Source organism: Silurus meridionalis, chromosome 1 (assembly GCF_014805685.1).
Source record: "Silurus meridionalis isolate SWU-2019-XX chromosome 1, ASM1480568v1, whole genome shotgun sequence".
NCBI lineage: Eukaryota > Metazoa > Chordata > Actinopteri > Siluriformes > Siluridae > Silurus > Silurus meridionalis.
This window is the reverse complement of record NC_060884.1, coordinates 3,282,283-3,298,575: the sequence shown is the minus strand read 5'-3', so window position 1 is coordinate 3,298,575 and position 16,293 is coordinate 3,282,283. Positions and strand designations below refer to the sequence as shown.

The window sequence follows — 16,293 nt, the reverse complement described above, 5'->3', positions numbered from 1 at the left end:
TTCCATGGCAGATCCCAGAAGTCGTTATGTTTCAGTGAGAAGTATAAAAATATAGAGGTGGGAAAAAAAAAAGTACGTTTTATTATTTATTTATTTATGAATGAGAAATGTACATCACTCTTGATAAGGGTATCGTGTAAACAAAAACTAATGTATACATTATTTATACATTTATCTCATTCATACAACTGAGCAGCTATGGGGGTTAAGGGCCTTGCTCAGGGGCCCAGGAGTGGTAGTTTGGTGTATCTGGGACTTTTGGATTTCAAAGACCAATACCATTACCACTAAACTACCACCTCCCCCTTATATATAATACATATGCATATAAACGTGTAGGATGTTTACAGGTGAAACGTCACCCGAAGGCAGACACGGCCCACTGTTTGACATCGGTGGGGCATTGGGGGTATCTCTGCAAAGCTTCCATGACCTGGGTGTGATCGAGCATGAGGCGCATGAGCTGGTACTCCTTCTGCGCTTTACACACTCCGCCATCCACCGGCTGGATCAACTCCAGCTGCAGTAAGTGCTCGAATGCCTACTCCACACACACACACACACACACACACACACACACACACACACACAATTAGACCACATTATCTGAAATGACGCTATAATTATCACATCAGCTAAATCAGGGTTCTCATACACGCCGCATAAAGAGCTGCCGCGCAGCGTTGTGTGTTTTCTCTGCTCTAACACACCCGAGTCACCTGATAATTAACTGATCGGCTGATTTACATGTGCTGGAGCTCGGAGGTGCGTTTCAGCACAAAACCCCCGAGCGAAAGCACTCTGTTCTCTGCCGGTAATTCGGTGCAGGTGTGTGTGTGTGTGTGTGTGTGTGTGTGTGAGTGAAATCACTTTTGGTCTGAATGTTTTGAGTAAAAAAAAACAAACAAAAAAAAACAGCCTGAATGTTATCCTGATCAAAAAAGTGTTTTAGTTCCTACTTTTTTTTTTTTTTTTTTTTTTTAACAAGACACACACTGTTTTTGCCTTCATCCCTGGCATCTTGCATTACCCAAAGTAGCCTTCGACTACCTGCTGATTGAAAAGCATGTACCCTCTGTGTATTGAGAATGATGATCTTTAACGAGCCTATAAATCAGTGTGTGCATGAGATTTATTAAAATCTTAAACCAGATCCTTTTCATCACAAGTCTCATAACCTTCCTCGAGTAAGAGCAAATGGGGACTAAATGTGGAATGCGATGTTCAAAAGCACGTATCAATTTTATACTCGGGTGTCCACAAACTTTTGGCCATACAGTGTATTCTAATTCGACTTAACTAGAGAATTAAAGAAAAGAAAATTGTCATGTTTAGAGTTGTCCACTAGATGGCAGCAGAGCTGTGAGGGTTTTTTTGTTGTTTTTTTTAAACTAACTTACTTTATTGACTTTTTCTTTTTTAATCTCAATTAGAATTTTCTTTTACACTGTCCAGACATTGAAACGTATCCATTTTTTCTCATGTATGTTCCATGTAGAGCTTAAAACTTTTATTTTTGTATATTAGAGACAAAATATACAAATATAAAGCTAAAAATCGGTAATGATGATGCTTCGTGTTATTAGTATCATGAGAATATATATAATAAATATAATACTACAATTTTCCGAACTTATAATGACATTGGTCTTATAATGATGCTGCCAGGATGTGCACGTCTCTCTCTCTCGCCAGCGGTCCACAGCGTTCAGTTCTCGGTTTTAAAGCCCAGTTTTAGCTCTCGTCTCTTTCCTTTTTTTAAATCGCACTCTGTTTTAGTGTCTGGCTCAGCATTAATAAAAGGCACCTAATGTAATTTCATGTGAAAAGCAGTGGATTTATCCACCCAGATGTTTAAAAAAAATGGTTTTGAGTCTCACCTTAAACACCACCGGCTTCTCGAAGTTATGGATGGAGTGGGACTTCCTCTGAAGAAATTTCTTAAACTCTAAGGAGAAAAGACAACAAAATAATATTCATGGTTCAGTCGTATCCATGTGCAAATGTGTGTATAATCAGCTGTGGCTGATATTTTATACATACATATAAACTTGGATAAATTTTTGAGAAGACAATATGCCACTTGTATATCAGTACAGATTTACTGTCCTCTAAAAATAACATAATCAGCCATTACTGTCTAAATTGCAACAAAAGTAAGTACACCCTAAGTGAACATGTCAAAACTGAGTCTAAAGTGTGAATATTTTGTGTGAGCACCACTGTTATGTAGCACTGCCTTAATCTGGGAATGGAATGAACCGCAGCTCCCCAGTACCAGCAGCACTCATGCAGCCCCAGACCCTGATGCTGCCACCACCATGCTTGACCGTCTGATTTGTTGTCACTAAACTTTTGTTTTACTGCTGCGCCTTAAACCAAGCACCAAAATCCTCCATGATGCCCACATCCGGCAATTTAAAACCGTCCGTGTGGAAACACAGCAGAAGTTCCGTCTGGTGTCCTGACTATAATTACTGTTGAGTTCGGCTTCGCTAATAATAAACATACATTTACATACAAATTGATAATTTCCATATAATCTGTTGTGATTGTGTTTCTTGTGTCGTAGAAGCGTTTTGCGATACCGTTGTGGACCATTTGGAAGTTGAAAGGCTCTCCTTCGTAGATATCATTCAGGTGCTTCATGGCGATAATCAAGCACAACTCCAGAATGGACAGACCTGAGCGAAGAAAAAGGCAGAAAGTGAGGATTTTTTGGTTTTTATTTTTATTCTATATATCCACTGTGCGTAACCATCTTTTCATTGTTAAAGAATTATTTGTGCTGTCGATCCTACACCTTTTTAAAACGCCTAGGACACACTTATGGTAGAATTTCACATTTATCTTAATGTTCTCACCGTGCACCATGTTGCCTTTTGAGTCAGAGGAGCTCATTCGACTGGCCTCCAGTAGGTCTACAGCTCTCAGAGTCGGGTGTGAGACAGAAACACGGCTCACTGCCAGCAACTGAGGGAAAACACACACACACACACACACACACACACAGAGTGAGGACCTACTGCTTTAGGGAATGAACAGAGACAACTGTTTTTGTATGCTGTTCTCACCAGCAGTGAGTGTAGTGAGCGAAAGTCTTTAAAGGAGTTATAATGTTTCTGTAAAATCTCATCCACTGCCTTGTCCTCACACAGTTTCTGAGAGAGAGAGAGAGAGAGGGGGAGAGGGAGAGAGAGAGAGAGATTTACAATTCAATTTCATTTTTCATTCGTAATCTGAAAGTCATCAACAATTTATTAAATGAAAGAACTGCTACAATAACATACATGTCAAAATTCGATACGTAGATGATAGACAGATAAAAGAAAGATAGAAAGAAATCTATTATAAATAATGTATCGGCTCCTTGAATAGGACTTCTCCGGTATATAAAATAATTTCACCAGGTGCAACTTCACTCCAAATTGTGTTTATTTTATTATTATTTATTTATAGTTATCATTTAGTCCTTGCTTTGTTTTTTTTTTTTTTTTTTTTTTGGGGGTGTTTGGGTGGTCTCATATTGATCCCATTTTAATGGGAATGATACAGCAGCGTACTACAATCGAGAAGATGCGCAATGTGAACATGTTAAACGCTGGTACATTGATGAGAACGCATAAAATTGAGAAATGAGACGTTAGAAACTGTACAAATATGTATAAAAGGGGAAAGGTTTAAAAAAAAAAAAAAATAATAATTTTAATAAAAATTCAAAGCATGTGAATGAGGGAATCTCCAGTGTCTTCAATGTTAACGTGAGAAACTGGATTTTTTAATAAGAGTTATTAAAAATGCTAATTTTTTTGTAATTTCTCTTAGCAGCACATCTCCATGTGCTTCCTAACCTCCGTAATTTTAGAGTTAGTTCCCAGTGTTACCAGTGCGACACATCAGTTCGGATGAAGCTCGGTTTGCAGTGTAATGTGTTGTACCTTGATGCCGAGGTTCCACTCTTGGCAGAACTTTGTGTCAGGAAAGTTCTCCTGCAGCGTGAGCTCAGACCGAAAAGCGTCTTGATACTGACGGAAACTCAGAGAGCTCAGCGTGTGAATCTGTCTGTGGGAAAACCGTGACTTCACACGCTTCTCTAAGAGCTCGAGCACATCCTGTAATGAAAAACACACACACACACACACACACAGCGTTGTTCTGAACATCCTCTGAAATACACTGTATGGACAAAACTTTATGGACACCTGACTAAAATGTATGTGCCTTTTGAACATGTATTTATAATAATATCCACTCCTCTGGGAAGATGTTCCACTAGATTTTGTGGAGATTTTGTTCATTCAGACACAGTGTCAGGTAGTGATGTAGGTGAAGATGCCATGAGGTGGCAGTAGATCTTCCGCTCCAACCCATGTAAAGCGTACCTTCATGGTGCACATCTTCTACCTTTGTTGTGCTGGAACAGTTTTGGGTCTCCTAGTTCACTAAGGGAAAACATCATTCCCAATACAATTGTGAACCTCCAACTGTGTGCCTTCACATATAACTGGAAAAGTCAGGTGTCCCAATACTTTTGTTCACATCGTGTCATTTTGACCCAAGAATCAAGGTGAATGTGTGTACACACCAGTCTACAGGTGAGGCCCACCACAGCTACAGGAGCCTGAGCGGACTGCGATACATCGAGCAGGTTATACAGGAGGGTCTGATTCTTATGATGCGCCAACAGATCGAACTCCTCCAGGATGAAGAAGACGGGCCGACTGCTGCTTTTATCACCTTCACACACACACACACACACACACAGGAACAGAAGAATCTGTTAGCTACTGTAAGTTTTTCTGCTTCTGCTCATTTAAACACCTTGTGAGAAGAATCCTAACAGTATACAGGTAAGATCATTTTCAAGTTCTGATGAAGTCCTCGTTCGCCTGTGATTGGCCGAGGTGTATTTTTGGCGGGAAACGAAATGTAAACACGTCTGTCCAAAATGACTGTAGATCAAACAGCAGCTTATCAAAGATGAGTGTGTTTAATGCCTTTATCGAAATCGACTAAACCCCAGGGATTGCCATTTCATAATCACAAGGTGCATCAGCCAGATGTTCAGCAAGTTCCTTACACACAAATAGAATTAGCAAATAAATCATCTCCATTAACTGACAATCTTAGTGATCCTCATCCATCTGAGAACTTAGGTATGTACAAGATGGATGAAGAACACTAAGGTTGAACATCTGGTTGCAGGTTGTATTTTATATGTTTGTTTGTTTTTGTATAATAAAAGCAGAGGTATCCAAGAACCAACCCTTCTTCAGAGCGTCCAGCAGAAAGACCAGATTCTCGGCGAAGCTGCCCTGAAAAACACGACCAGAGTCTCACCTCCATCTCCCACCAATAATCATTTTATAAAAAAACGCACATTCAGAGATGTACGAAGTCCGAGTACGTTCAGACACACTCACAAAGACTTTGTCTCCGACGACGTTCTCCAGCTGAAGCTGGCGTGTGATCTCCTTCAGAGCGATCCGATCGTCCGTCTGCAGCAGACCTGCGTGAGAAGCACATTAGTCGATTAACACTGACTGAACCCCATCCCCCTCACCCTCTTTTCAAACGCACGTTTTCACATCACCCACCGCTCAGATGAACCTGCAGCACGTTCGTCTTCACCTCCTGGACCTCCAGCAGCTCTCTAAGGACACAACGTAGCAGCTAGACACAAAAAAAACTCAGGTTGGTATAAAACACTGGTGTGAATCTCAAACACAATCGCAGTAGCACAAGACGTGCTCGTACCATCGTTTTCCCAGAGCCACGTGGACCGACGATGAGCACCGAGTTACTCTCACCGTGAACCACTGTCCTCTTCAGGAGCTCCAACAGATGCCTAACAACATATACACACACACACCGTATACTTTTACAACACACACACACACATGCCTGCTGTAATCTTAATGGAATCCTCACTATGAAGGTTCTAAGACACACTTGTACTGTGATTCCAGGCCCACAGGTTTATCAGGAAGCCTTTGGTGACACAGTCGCTCCCTCAGAACTCTCTGGACCTGCAGGTACAAGAGGATCAAACATCATGTTGCATCTTTGTACAGCAGACTTTCCTCCGTGAACCATCTTCTATCCTCAATCATAGGATTAAAGTGGATAATTCTTCAAAAATGCACTCTATATAATAACTATATATATTTTATACTTTTCATGTTACTGTTATTGCTTGTATATTTCCTGTTTTCTTTGACAGTTTAAAGCTTATTAACATGAGGGAAGTCTGATCACATCATCTCTCCTGTTCTCTCTCTTATACAAGTTCTTCTGTTGGAGCCAGAAACGTCACATTTGGACTTCACAGATCTTTCTTCCAGTCATTCACTGTCCAATTATTGTGTGTTTTTGACTTTTACCTAATAAAAGTCTAACAAAAGGAACATATGTCTTGTTTAATTTTTTTCCACATTAGTTAATGTGTGTTGTCATGCACTGGGGTCTATACAGGTGTGTTGTCATGCACTGGGGTCTATACAGGCGTGTTGTCATGCACTGAGGTCTATACAGGTGTGTTGCCATGCACTGGGGTCTATACAGGTGTGTTGCCATGCACTGGGGTCTATACAGGTGTGTTGTCTATACAGGTGTGTTGTCATGCACTGGGGTCTATACAGGTGTGTTGCCATGCACTGGGGTCTATACAGGTGTGTTGCCATGCACTGGGGTCTATACAGGTGTGTTGTCTATACAGGTGTGTTGTCATGCACTGGGGTCTATACAGGTGTGTTGCCATGCACTGAGGTCTATACAGGTGTGTTGTCATGCACTGGGGTCTATACAGGTGTGTTGCCATGCACTGGGGTCTATACAGGTGTGTTGTCATGCACTGGGGTCTATACAGGTGTGTTGCCATGCACTGGGGTCTAAACAGGTGTGTTGCCATGCACTGAGGTCTATACAGGTGTGTTGTCATGCACTGAAGCAGCACTAACCTGTGATACACATTCTCCCACAGCCAAATGCTTTTCCCTGGACTTCCGTTTGCTCATGATGCTGCAGAATGAACTAAAGCAAGCCCGGTGAAACCACAGGACGAACCAAAACCTGTGAAGAAAAATGAAATGAAAAGAAAACCGGAATTATTATATCGCTCCCGGGGCTCGCGCTCCGCTGTGCTTAGCTTAGCTTCCTCGCTAACTACACACTAAACACATACTACATTACTACTTACGAGATTTGCTTACGAGATGTTCTGGATAAGAAATACCCCAGTAGTTACCACTCCAAGGCAGAAGTTACCATACAGTGATGTAGCCTTGCAGCCTGAAATTAACCGGAAACCAGAGTCGCGTCATAGTTGTGAACTTCCGGTTGGAGCAGCGCCTATAGCTGGGATTGAAAGGAGGTCATGAAAAGTACAAGCTGCAGGAAAGCCTTTTTTAATAGAAATATCGCTGTTTATTAGTTATTATACAATATGATTTACTAATTTTAATACATTTATAAATAAGCCCATAATGAGGAGATTATAGATATTTGTATATCTTTTACAGACCCTTCAGTATAATTGTATGATATAAATAACCTGATATTAAAATTAAAATGGTATTTTTTTTGGACAATTAAAAAAATAATAATAATTTTTGGATTTTTTTTTTTTCGAAAAAACAATTCAATTTCCCTGATGACTCGAGCTGTACTAATCAGTCTTCCGTCCAATCAAATGCCTTTAAAACATATATGTCCCGCCCCCACAGGAAGTGTCTTGTTCTATAGTTACATCTCATCATCAGTAAAATGTTTTCCTGTGTACTATCTATCCCTGGTTTCATCCCTGGTTTCATCTCTCGGGCTTCTAATCCATGTTCAATCCTGGGGTAATATATCGCAGACGAAAGTGTGAAGGACTTCCTCCGTCGATGAAAAAGCCTCCTCTACTGTGTTGTGTTTGTTTGAGATTTCAAACGCTATTAACCGTCTATTTATAAAACCATTTTTGGTTTAATCCCTCCTTTAGAACTAATAGGATCCACAGATCGACCCAGAACTCTCACTTCATTTTGTTTTTCTTTCCTCGGGTTCCCTCTGGGTTCTCAGGTTTCCTCCTGCCGTTCCAAAAACAAGGCGGTAGTGGACATGCAAGTGATGCAGGATGACCCAGGATGCGTTCTCAGGAATCCACCCACCGTGATTCCTAACAAGGTCACAAAATACCCCTAAACGAACAGAACCATCAGGACCAGGTGGGTTCTGGATGCACATTTGAGATCAGATTTTTGTGTTTGCGTTCCTTGGGTTTCCTCTGGGTTCCCCGGTTTCCTTCCACAGTTCCAAAAGCCGTGGCAGACATGCAAATGATGCGAACCTAAACAAACAGAATTATCAGGTTGGATGGTTCTGGGTGCACGTCTGAGATTGTGTCATGTCCTCCTGTCCTTTTCTGTTCTTCCTTCTTCTGTCCTGCCCTCTCATTTCCTCTTGCGTCCTGTCCTCCTGTCTGAAGTCTTGCTCTCTTTTGTCCTGTTCTCCCGTTCTGCCATCTCCTGCCCTGTCCTGTCACACCTCAGTATATTGTGGTCCAGCCACATCTCCTCTGGGTTCCTCGCGGGGGCGCGCGTGCGCCCGCCGAAAGCTCCATCTTTCCATCCCAACGCACACACAGCAAAAGGCAGATGATTGAGGGGGCTTTTTATTTTTATTTTTAAAGGGACAGAGCCGAATTGCAGCCAGAAGCCACAAGCGGATTTTTTTTTTGTCTTCATCCTGGAAGCTGTCAGGAACTTCTAAACCGGAACCGCAGGATGTGCTGGAGCTCTGTGTGGGGAAGAGAAACATATTTATTCAGGGAGGAATAATAAAATAAAACCAGGAGACAGAAAGATAGACTGAGAGAGAGATAGAGAGACACGGACATAGAGACAGAGGCTCTCGTCAATTCTCCTCTCCTCTCAGCTGCACTAGCACTTAGCGTTAGCGTTAGCATTAGCTCTAGCTCTAGCATTAGCGTCGTCTCCCCCTCCTTCCTTCTGTCTCTCTCTCTCTCTTCGTTTTGGTTCTGGGCTTGAGACATTTCTCAGGTTCCTGGTTTTTATAGAGATGTGTGCATAAAAGCGGTTCGGTTCGACTGTAAAATAAAAAAAAAAATTAAACCGCCGGGTTCTTGTGGTTCTGGAGGCCCTGCAGGTCTGTCAGCCAGCGGATAGTAATACGGTATGTATATAACTGGTAGCTAACTTGTTTTTGTTGTGTTGAATATTGCTGTTTTTTCCCCTTTGTATCTCTCAATATATCTCTCTATCTCTCCCTTGCTCTATCTCTCTCTCTATCTATCCCTCTATCTCTTCTCATGGGTCAGGGCCACCCAGGCTAGCTAGCTCTCTATCGATGCTAACACTTAGCATAAATGACTGTTAGCCCACAACGCTGAGCAGCAGTTTTTTTTGTTGTTGTTTGTTTGTCTATTATTTTTATTTTTATTATTATTTGTATTTATTTTTTAATATTATATTTCACTTAAATCCTCTGGGTTTTGATTTCTTTACTAAAGCGTCTTACTTTATTTATTTATTTATTTATTAGATAGATAGATAGATAGATAGATAGATAGATAGATAGATAGATAGAAAATCCCCCAAACAAGATCTCGTCCTCTTTTCTATCTTCAATAAACCCCAATACAGCCCACTTATCTCAAACACTTCTCCGAGACGACTCCTCATTATTTATTATAAATATTATAATAATATTATTGCTTTGGGTTTTGGAAAAGCTTAAAAAGAAATGATTTTTGCATGTCAATCAGTCCGAATACTTATAATGGTATTTTGCTTTATTTACATCGTGGACTTAATGGAGAGGAAATTAAATCTTTTATTCGTTCTTATTTTTATCCACTTCATCCACAGACCGATTTGTAGTGTCAAAGAAAGTGGTAATAACGGAGCCTCACTTATCACTACTAGTGTTTCTGAGTGAAATCAATCACCAGCCAGCTGGACTCTGTCTCAAATCACACACCTACAAAAATCCACTTTATACCCTGAGCGATCGGGATACAAGGACTTTTTTCTATTCTTTCTTTTTGGACGCTTGGGAAATAGTGATTTATGTAGGCAGCGCATCTTCGGATAAGTGGATATTGAAATGACTCGGAAGGTCCGTCTTTGGGATCGACGGTGGAGACGATTATTAAAGCTCTGTGTATCCTTTCAGGTATAAAAGCACCCGGAAAAACTGTATTCAAAGGGTTTCCTTATCCGTATTTCATACGTCTTTTTACGATCGTGAGCGCCTTCTCGTCCTTGCTTTCCTCCTCGCTGACTTCAGATAAGCGATCCTGATCCTGAAATGAACCCAGAAGGTCCGTCTTTGAGAATGTAGAACAGCACACGTTTGCCCCCGACAAGAACTTTCCCAAAAGCGATACCGCATATACGTATTTCATACGTTTTTGCGATCATGAGCGCCTTCCGTAGAACTCTTGCTTTCCTTCTCGCTGACACGATGCTCGTCTTTCGTGTATCTTTCATATTTCGTTGAATGAGTCCCGTGGACAATTCAAGAACACTTCTCTGTGTCTTCTGAAGAACCCAGAGGAACTTTGAGCTGGTGACTGCTGGCTGAAGTGAATAATCGTGCCATGTGGTACATACGCGGACCTCAACGAACACAGATGGACCATTTTATGGCTAATTGATGATTTCTTATTCTACGTCTATATGATTGACGAGGGAAAAGTATAGTTCGTTATGTAGTGTTTTGGTTGTGTGACAGTTTTAATGACTTGAGGATGTTGTTCGGTACCTCGAGTACTGATCTGTTGATTTTTGAGAGCGTCCTGGTTATGTGGCTCGAGTACCATAATCCATAAGTACTGTATATAACAAAGACGTCTGCAGTAATGATACTCTCTTTCCAGTCACGCGATTGAAAACACGTGACTATCGTCAGAATAATGAATCCGCGTGTACTCCATACACCCCATTGTAACACAGTCTGTTCGCGTCGTGCTTTTATTATAAGCGCACGTTGTAGACCAGTTGGATCATTAGTAGGTCATGTGACCGTAATGTATGTGGACTTTACGTGCGGTAGGAACTCAATAACTTCCTTAACCTTTAAACCTCAACGTTACTCTTGTTCTCTGTGTGTGTGTGTGTGTGTGTGTGTGTGTGTGTGTGTGTGTGTGTGTGTGTGTGTTTAATAAAATACTCTTTACAGGCCACGTGTAAAACTAATCCAGTCTCTTTACTGGCTTTCATTTGGGGGGGGGAGTGAATATAGATTGCCAGGGAAAATCATCTCGCTTCCCAAATGCAAAATCCAAACCTCGTCTTTGTCAGCGAAAAGAAAGAAAGGTGAAAAAGAAAAGAACGTTTTATACTTTGTCACATGTATTTTACAGCACAGTGAAGTGTTTTCTTCACATATCCCAGCGATGTTGAAGCTTTAATCAGAGCGCACGGTCGGCCATGATACAGGGCCCCTGAAGCACAAAGGGTTAAGGGCCTTGCTTAAGGGCCCCAAGGTTGGCAGCTTGGCAATACCAGAGTTTAAACCTTTGACCTTCTACTCAATAGCCCAGAGCCTTAACCACTGAGCTACCAATTCCCATAAAAGAGCAGATACATACCACCTGATTTTTCCAGCCATATGTGGTTCTTTCCCAAATTTGGAGGCACATAATCTATGGATGCAGTAGCATGAAATGTTTCCTTTACTTAACCTCCATGAAGATATGCTTTACATGAGGTTTGAGTGAAAGATCTTCTGCTCTAGAGTTCTGACTTCACCTACATCAGTACCTGACTTGACTAAAACCCTTAAATCTCTACAGCTCTACAAATCTAGTGGAACATCTTCCCAGACAAGTGAAAGTTATGAACAACTGGGAAGTCAGTGTGGAATGTGATGTTCAACAAGAAGCATATAGGAATCTTATGCTTAGGTGCCCACAAACCTTTTGTCCATGCAGTGCATCTTTGAATTCATGGCTTTGATGTGTAACTTTTTGTTGCTTGAATTGAATTCATTTTCCTCTCAAGCTCAAACGTTTCGCTGCCACACTTCAAAACCGCCAACCAAATATTCTTGTGCTCATGATGTCATGCTTTGTGGTATAATTTCATCAAGGTGTGAAGCCCCTACTGTTCCCCTGTCAAGCATAGATTAAGCACAGCTGTAGGCTTTCCCGTTGAGAATAACCCATGGGTTTGTTAATTGGTCGATGATTAAGCGTTCTCTATGATGTTACATGTATTCGTCACACGTGAAGGAGCGTGATGTTGATTTATATATTTATTTTTCCTCAAGTTGGGGTTGGAACACTGTTTATCGTTAATCATGAATGTGTACAGCCCGAAAATCAGTGTTCCAAAGTGTTTTTATTTATTATTAAAAGAATGAGACGTTTTTTTTTTTTATCCTTGTTGCAGTTAGGATCAACATCCTGTTATCAAGCATGTTGTAAGAGCACGTTCTTCAAAGTTTACAAGAAAGTTCTGACACTGGAGACTCCTTCCCTTTAAATATCCCTTCCGGAAAACGTATCAAAAATAGAACACGTTTATTTATTTTCATTCTTATCATTTTAATCGCTGAGGGTCAGTCGTGCCACGTCTCCTACATTCTTTTGAACTATCTGTCGCTATAGAAACCACCGATGCATTAGAAAGAAAGCATTAAAAACCTGCGATTTGTTTTGCAAGAGCACTTACTGTCAGAGCCGCCGCTGCAGACAATGAAGCAACACCTTCCGACCAATCAGAACGCAGACTTCCACAAACGCCACGGTATAAGTTTCACTAATGTGTTTGTCTTTTAGGCTGAAAATTTTCTCCAGATGATATTTTCTTTCACGTCTTATGTATATGCACGTATCGATCTGGCTGCTTGGATGTTAAGCCGTCTCGGCTGGACGTCTCGGCGTCTCCTACTCGGACGCGTTTGTTGTTTTTATATGCCGAATAAAGTGTCTGATAGAAAGACGCATCTCAGACGCAGTGAGCTGAATTCTTTACTCGCGTTAAACCTGAGATCTGGACGGTTAGCGGAAGAAGTGGAGTGATAAACGTGTTTTTGGCACTGCTGCTGTTCCACGCAGGCCACTTGTGAGTCAGTAGCAGAGACCTGGATTAACCGGTGACACACGGTGGCCCTCATAGTCAAGGCTAACACACACACACACACACACACACACACACACACACACACACACACAGTTAGCCTTGGGCTTTCATTTATCTAGCATTTTCGTGTAAAAGCATTCTGTATACTTATAAATGTTGTTATTGTAGTTCTATTATTATGGATGCAAACCCTCTGGAGTTACTGTGGATTATTTTCCTGTCTTTTATTCCTTTTTTAATTCCACCAAGAGTTGCAATTTTCTTCCTGTACTAATGAGCGAGACATCAACCGTGCGCTCGTCTACGCTACGGCAGCTTCAACCAGTCGTTCTTTCATTTCTTTTTTTCACTCCCTCAAAGATGAGTTTCTGCGTTTCAGAGATCTCACTTAACACTGGAGACTCCTCCCACCCCGAAAAGTAGGGTTTTTTTTCTCACTGATTTAGAGAAACATCGTTCCACCATAACAAAAATGTATAAGAACGATCAGACACACAATATGAAAAAAATGATTGTTAGAGCATAAGATTGGTGGAACATCCCATTCCACATTCAGTCCCAATTTACTGTTATAATAACTGCCAATCTTCTGGGAAGATGTTCCACTAGATTTTGTGGAGATTTCTGCTTATTCAGACCCAAGGGTGTTAGTAAAGCCAGGCCGTGATGTAGGTGAGGCGAGGAAACCTGGGGTTCAGTCAGTGTTCACATTCATTCCAAAGGTGTTCAGTAGGGTTTATAGCTCTATAGCAGGAGATCGTCCTCTCCAACCCATGTAAAGCAGATCTTCATGGAGCCACCTTTGTCCACAGGTGCATTGTCATGCTGGAACAGGTTCGGGTCTCTTAGTCCAAGGTGATATCTCGTCACTTGCTGAACTCGCTTGGGAGTTCATCCCAAGCACCTGAGTAGGAATTCCAAGTTGAATTGTATTACACAGAGATTGTATACACGTTGTTGGTCAGTATTACACATTTACACACACTGTATACAAAAAGACTGGTTCAGTAATATTAGAAACAGAATAAGAGCCACTTTTGACCCAGTAAAGCGATTCAGCACACGTGAGGCATCTTCACGAGGTCATCCTTCTACCCGAGTGAAACTTTCCTCCGTGTATCTGTGTGGACTCTGTGACCGTGTCTACCTTGGTGGACTACTAATGGGCCAAGCATTGTCAGGGAGTGAATTCACTTGGCATGAACCGACATTCCCATTATACACATTATACCCTCTACTGCAACACATTCTCATCGTGATGTCAACAAACGTTCAAGCTCGTCCGCACAACGATTAGACACGGAAGAACTTTTGAAGCGCGTACTTCGGTCAAAAACAGGACCAAAACATATCACGATATAAGGAAAGAAGTGTTGCATTTTACTTAAAATATAGTTTGTATTTCATGTCAAATTCACTACATGACCTAAAGTATTGTTGAATTAGAAGAGCCGAACCTGTTCCAGCATGCCAATGCCCCTGTGCCCAAAGCATGGGTTAGTGTGGAAGATCTCCTGCTATAGAACTCCAACCCTATTGGATGAAAGTGAAGCTCACTGAACCCCAGGCCTCCTCACCTCACCCACACCATTACCTGACTTTCCTAACACCCTTGTGACTGAATGAGCACAAATCTAGTGGAATATCTTTTCAGAAGCGTGAAGGATTTTCCAACAGCAAATGGGGACAAAATGTGGAATTATATTGTGGATTGTGAGTTTGGTTACTGTTCATCTAGCAGCTTTTTACATTTCTATCAATTCTCCATCGAATTCTTGACTCTGATTGGTCAAGGGTTTAGTCAGCATTGCTCAATGCTCCTTAATTTCCTGACCGTAGCAGCTCTATCTGTTAGAACACGCTTTTGATATCAATATGTACACAGGAACATGCACAGAAACTTGTATGGTAGGTGTTCCACTTTTTAAAAGGTTGAAGACTATGCACAGTTCATGAGTCTGAGATCAAGCTGTAAATCTGTTTTTGCTCCATTGCGTTTTTTTTATTTCTGTGAGCTCAGTGGTTAAAATGTTGGATTTCTGATCAGAAGATCGTGAGTTCAGATCCCAGCACTACCAATCTGCCACTGCTGGGCCGTTGGGCTAAAACCCTGAACTGCTCAAGTTGTATAAATGAAATAATTCGGTGGCTCTGGATAAGGGGCGTCTGCCAAATGTCATAAAAGTAACATGAGATGCTTTGATGAGAGGTTGGTGAGGGAACGATTATTTATAGCTGCTATAATGTAAAAGGTAACTTGTATAATAACTTGTAATTATAAGTGGATAAATGGTATATAATCAATGAGTTAAATTTGTAGTCGGTAGCAAAATGCTGAGTCATCAAAATACTCAATATTATGGAGACTTTAGTAATTGTGCATCATTCCATCTCCCCTCCCAGTAACACCAGTTCTGTTTGAATAGTACTGATGGTAATGACCACCGTGAAGCTTCTGGTGTTTCTAACACCATATCTAATTTCTAAGTTGCCTACTTCATAGGACTTTATGACCATACTCCTCACAAAGGATTAGTGGCTGCAGTTAGAATAGGATTTTCTTGACCAGTTAGTCATGGAAACCTGATGGAGTAAACATGAGGATTACAGAGCCAGTAAGAAAGAAGAGGCAGCAGCTGGCAGAGGAGAGCAGCAGGTAAACGAGACGGAAGGACTCTTTCTTTTTAAGAAGAGCAGTAGAGCCAATCAGCCTGATAACTTGTTAGATAATACGCGGTTGCTATAAAGCAGGGGGCGACAACTGGCGCAGACTGAATTGTTCCCAAAAAAAAAATGATGTAGAGCTGAAGAAAGAACTTTTCCAAACGTTGTTTCTCCCCCGTAGACTTGACGAAGGTTCGGTGTTTCTGAAATCATGTGGTGCAAAGTCCATTCTCATTGGCCACAATTAGAGGTCGACCGATTAATCGGCACCGATTGTTGATTGCTGGAAATTCACACCGATAGTTTTGCGTCCGTTGCGTCCACGTGCTGGAGCGATTGAAAAGGTCTGCTGTCATCAAATACTCTTAAATACATTGGGATCAACAGAAAACAGCATTTCTTTGTTGGCTCTTAATCAAGCTACAATGCGTAGTAAAGGCGTAGAAAAATATAATTGCTTTTCCTCCTAAGAGTCCATTTTTGCTTTCATTTCCTCTCAACAGCTGTGTTTAGACTAATGCTTTAGAATTTTTTT

General features: G+C 41.2%; 1 protein-coding gene across 3 annotated transcripts; it reads right to left on the bottom strand.

Annotated features, from left to right (window-relative positions):
- Nucleotides 1-73: 73 nt before the first annotated feature.
- Nucleotides 74-7,357, bottom strand: orc4 (origin recognition complex, subunit 4). Of its 3 annotated transcripts, XM_046854617.1 has the most exons (15): nucleotides 7,199-7,356; nucleotides 6,960-7,071; nucleotides 5,953-6,029; nucleotides 5,758-5,848; nucleotides 5,598-5,673; nucleotides 5,424-5,509; nucleotides 5,267-5,315; nucleotides 4,586-4,737; nucleotides 3,939-4,112; nucleotides 3,075-3,161; nucleotides 2,865-2,973; nucleotides 2,589-2,684; nucleotides 1,881-1,948; nucleotides 358-541; nucleotides 74-175 (listed from the first exon to the last, which is right to left on the bottom strand). In XM_046854617.1, exons 2-14 carry the CDS (start codon nucleotides 7,014-7,016, stop codon nucleotides 359-361), a joined length of 1,305 nt encoding a protein of 434 aa, XP_046710573.1. In that variant the 5' UTR covers nucleotides 7,017-7,071; nucleotides 7,199-7,356; the 3' UTR covers nucleotides 74-175; nucleotide 358. The 3 variants fall into 3 exon arrangements, with proteins under 3 accessions (XP_046710573.1, XP_046710564.1, XP_046710578.1); XM_046854608.1 differs by having other exon boundaries at nucleotides 74-541; nucleotides 7,199-7,357; XM_046854622.1 differs by having other exon boundaries at nucleotides 74-541; nucleotides 7,212-7,334.
- Between the last annotated feature and the right edge of the window lie 8,936 nt (nucleotides 7,358-16,293).

What these genes read in the sequence shown, in the direction of transcription:
- orc4 (XM_046854608.1), bottom strand. Translation starts at nt 7,016, where the DNA reads ATGAGCAAACGGAAGTCCAGGGAAAAGCATTTGGCTGTGGGAGAATGT. An exon ending in GGCCTGGAATCACAGTACAA is followed by an intron (nt 5,849 to 5,952) that starts GTGTGTCTTAGA and finishes ATATGTTGTTAG; the next exon opens with GCATCTGTTGGAGCTCCTGA. An exon ending in AAAAGGCAACATGGTGCACG is followed by an intron (nt 2,685 to 2,864) that starts GTGAGAACATTA and finishes TTCTTCGCTCAG; the next exon opens with GTCTGTCCATTCTGGAGTTG.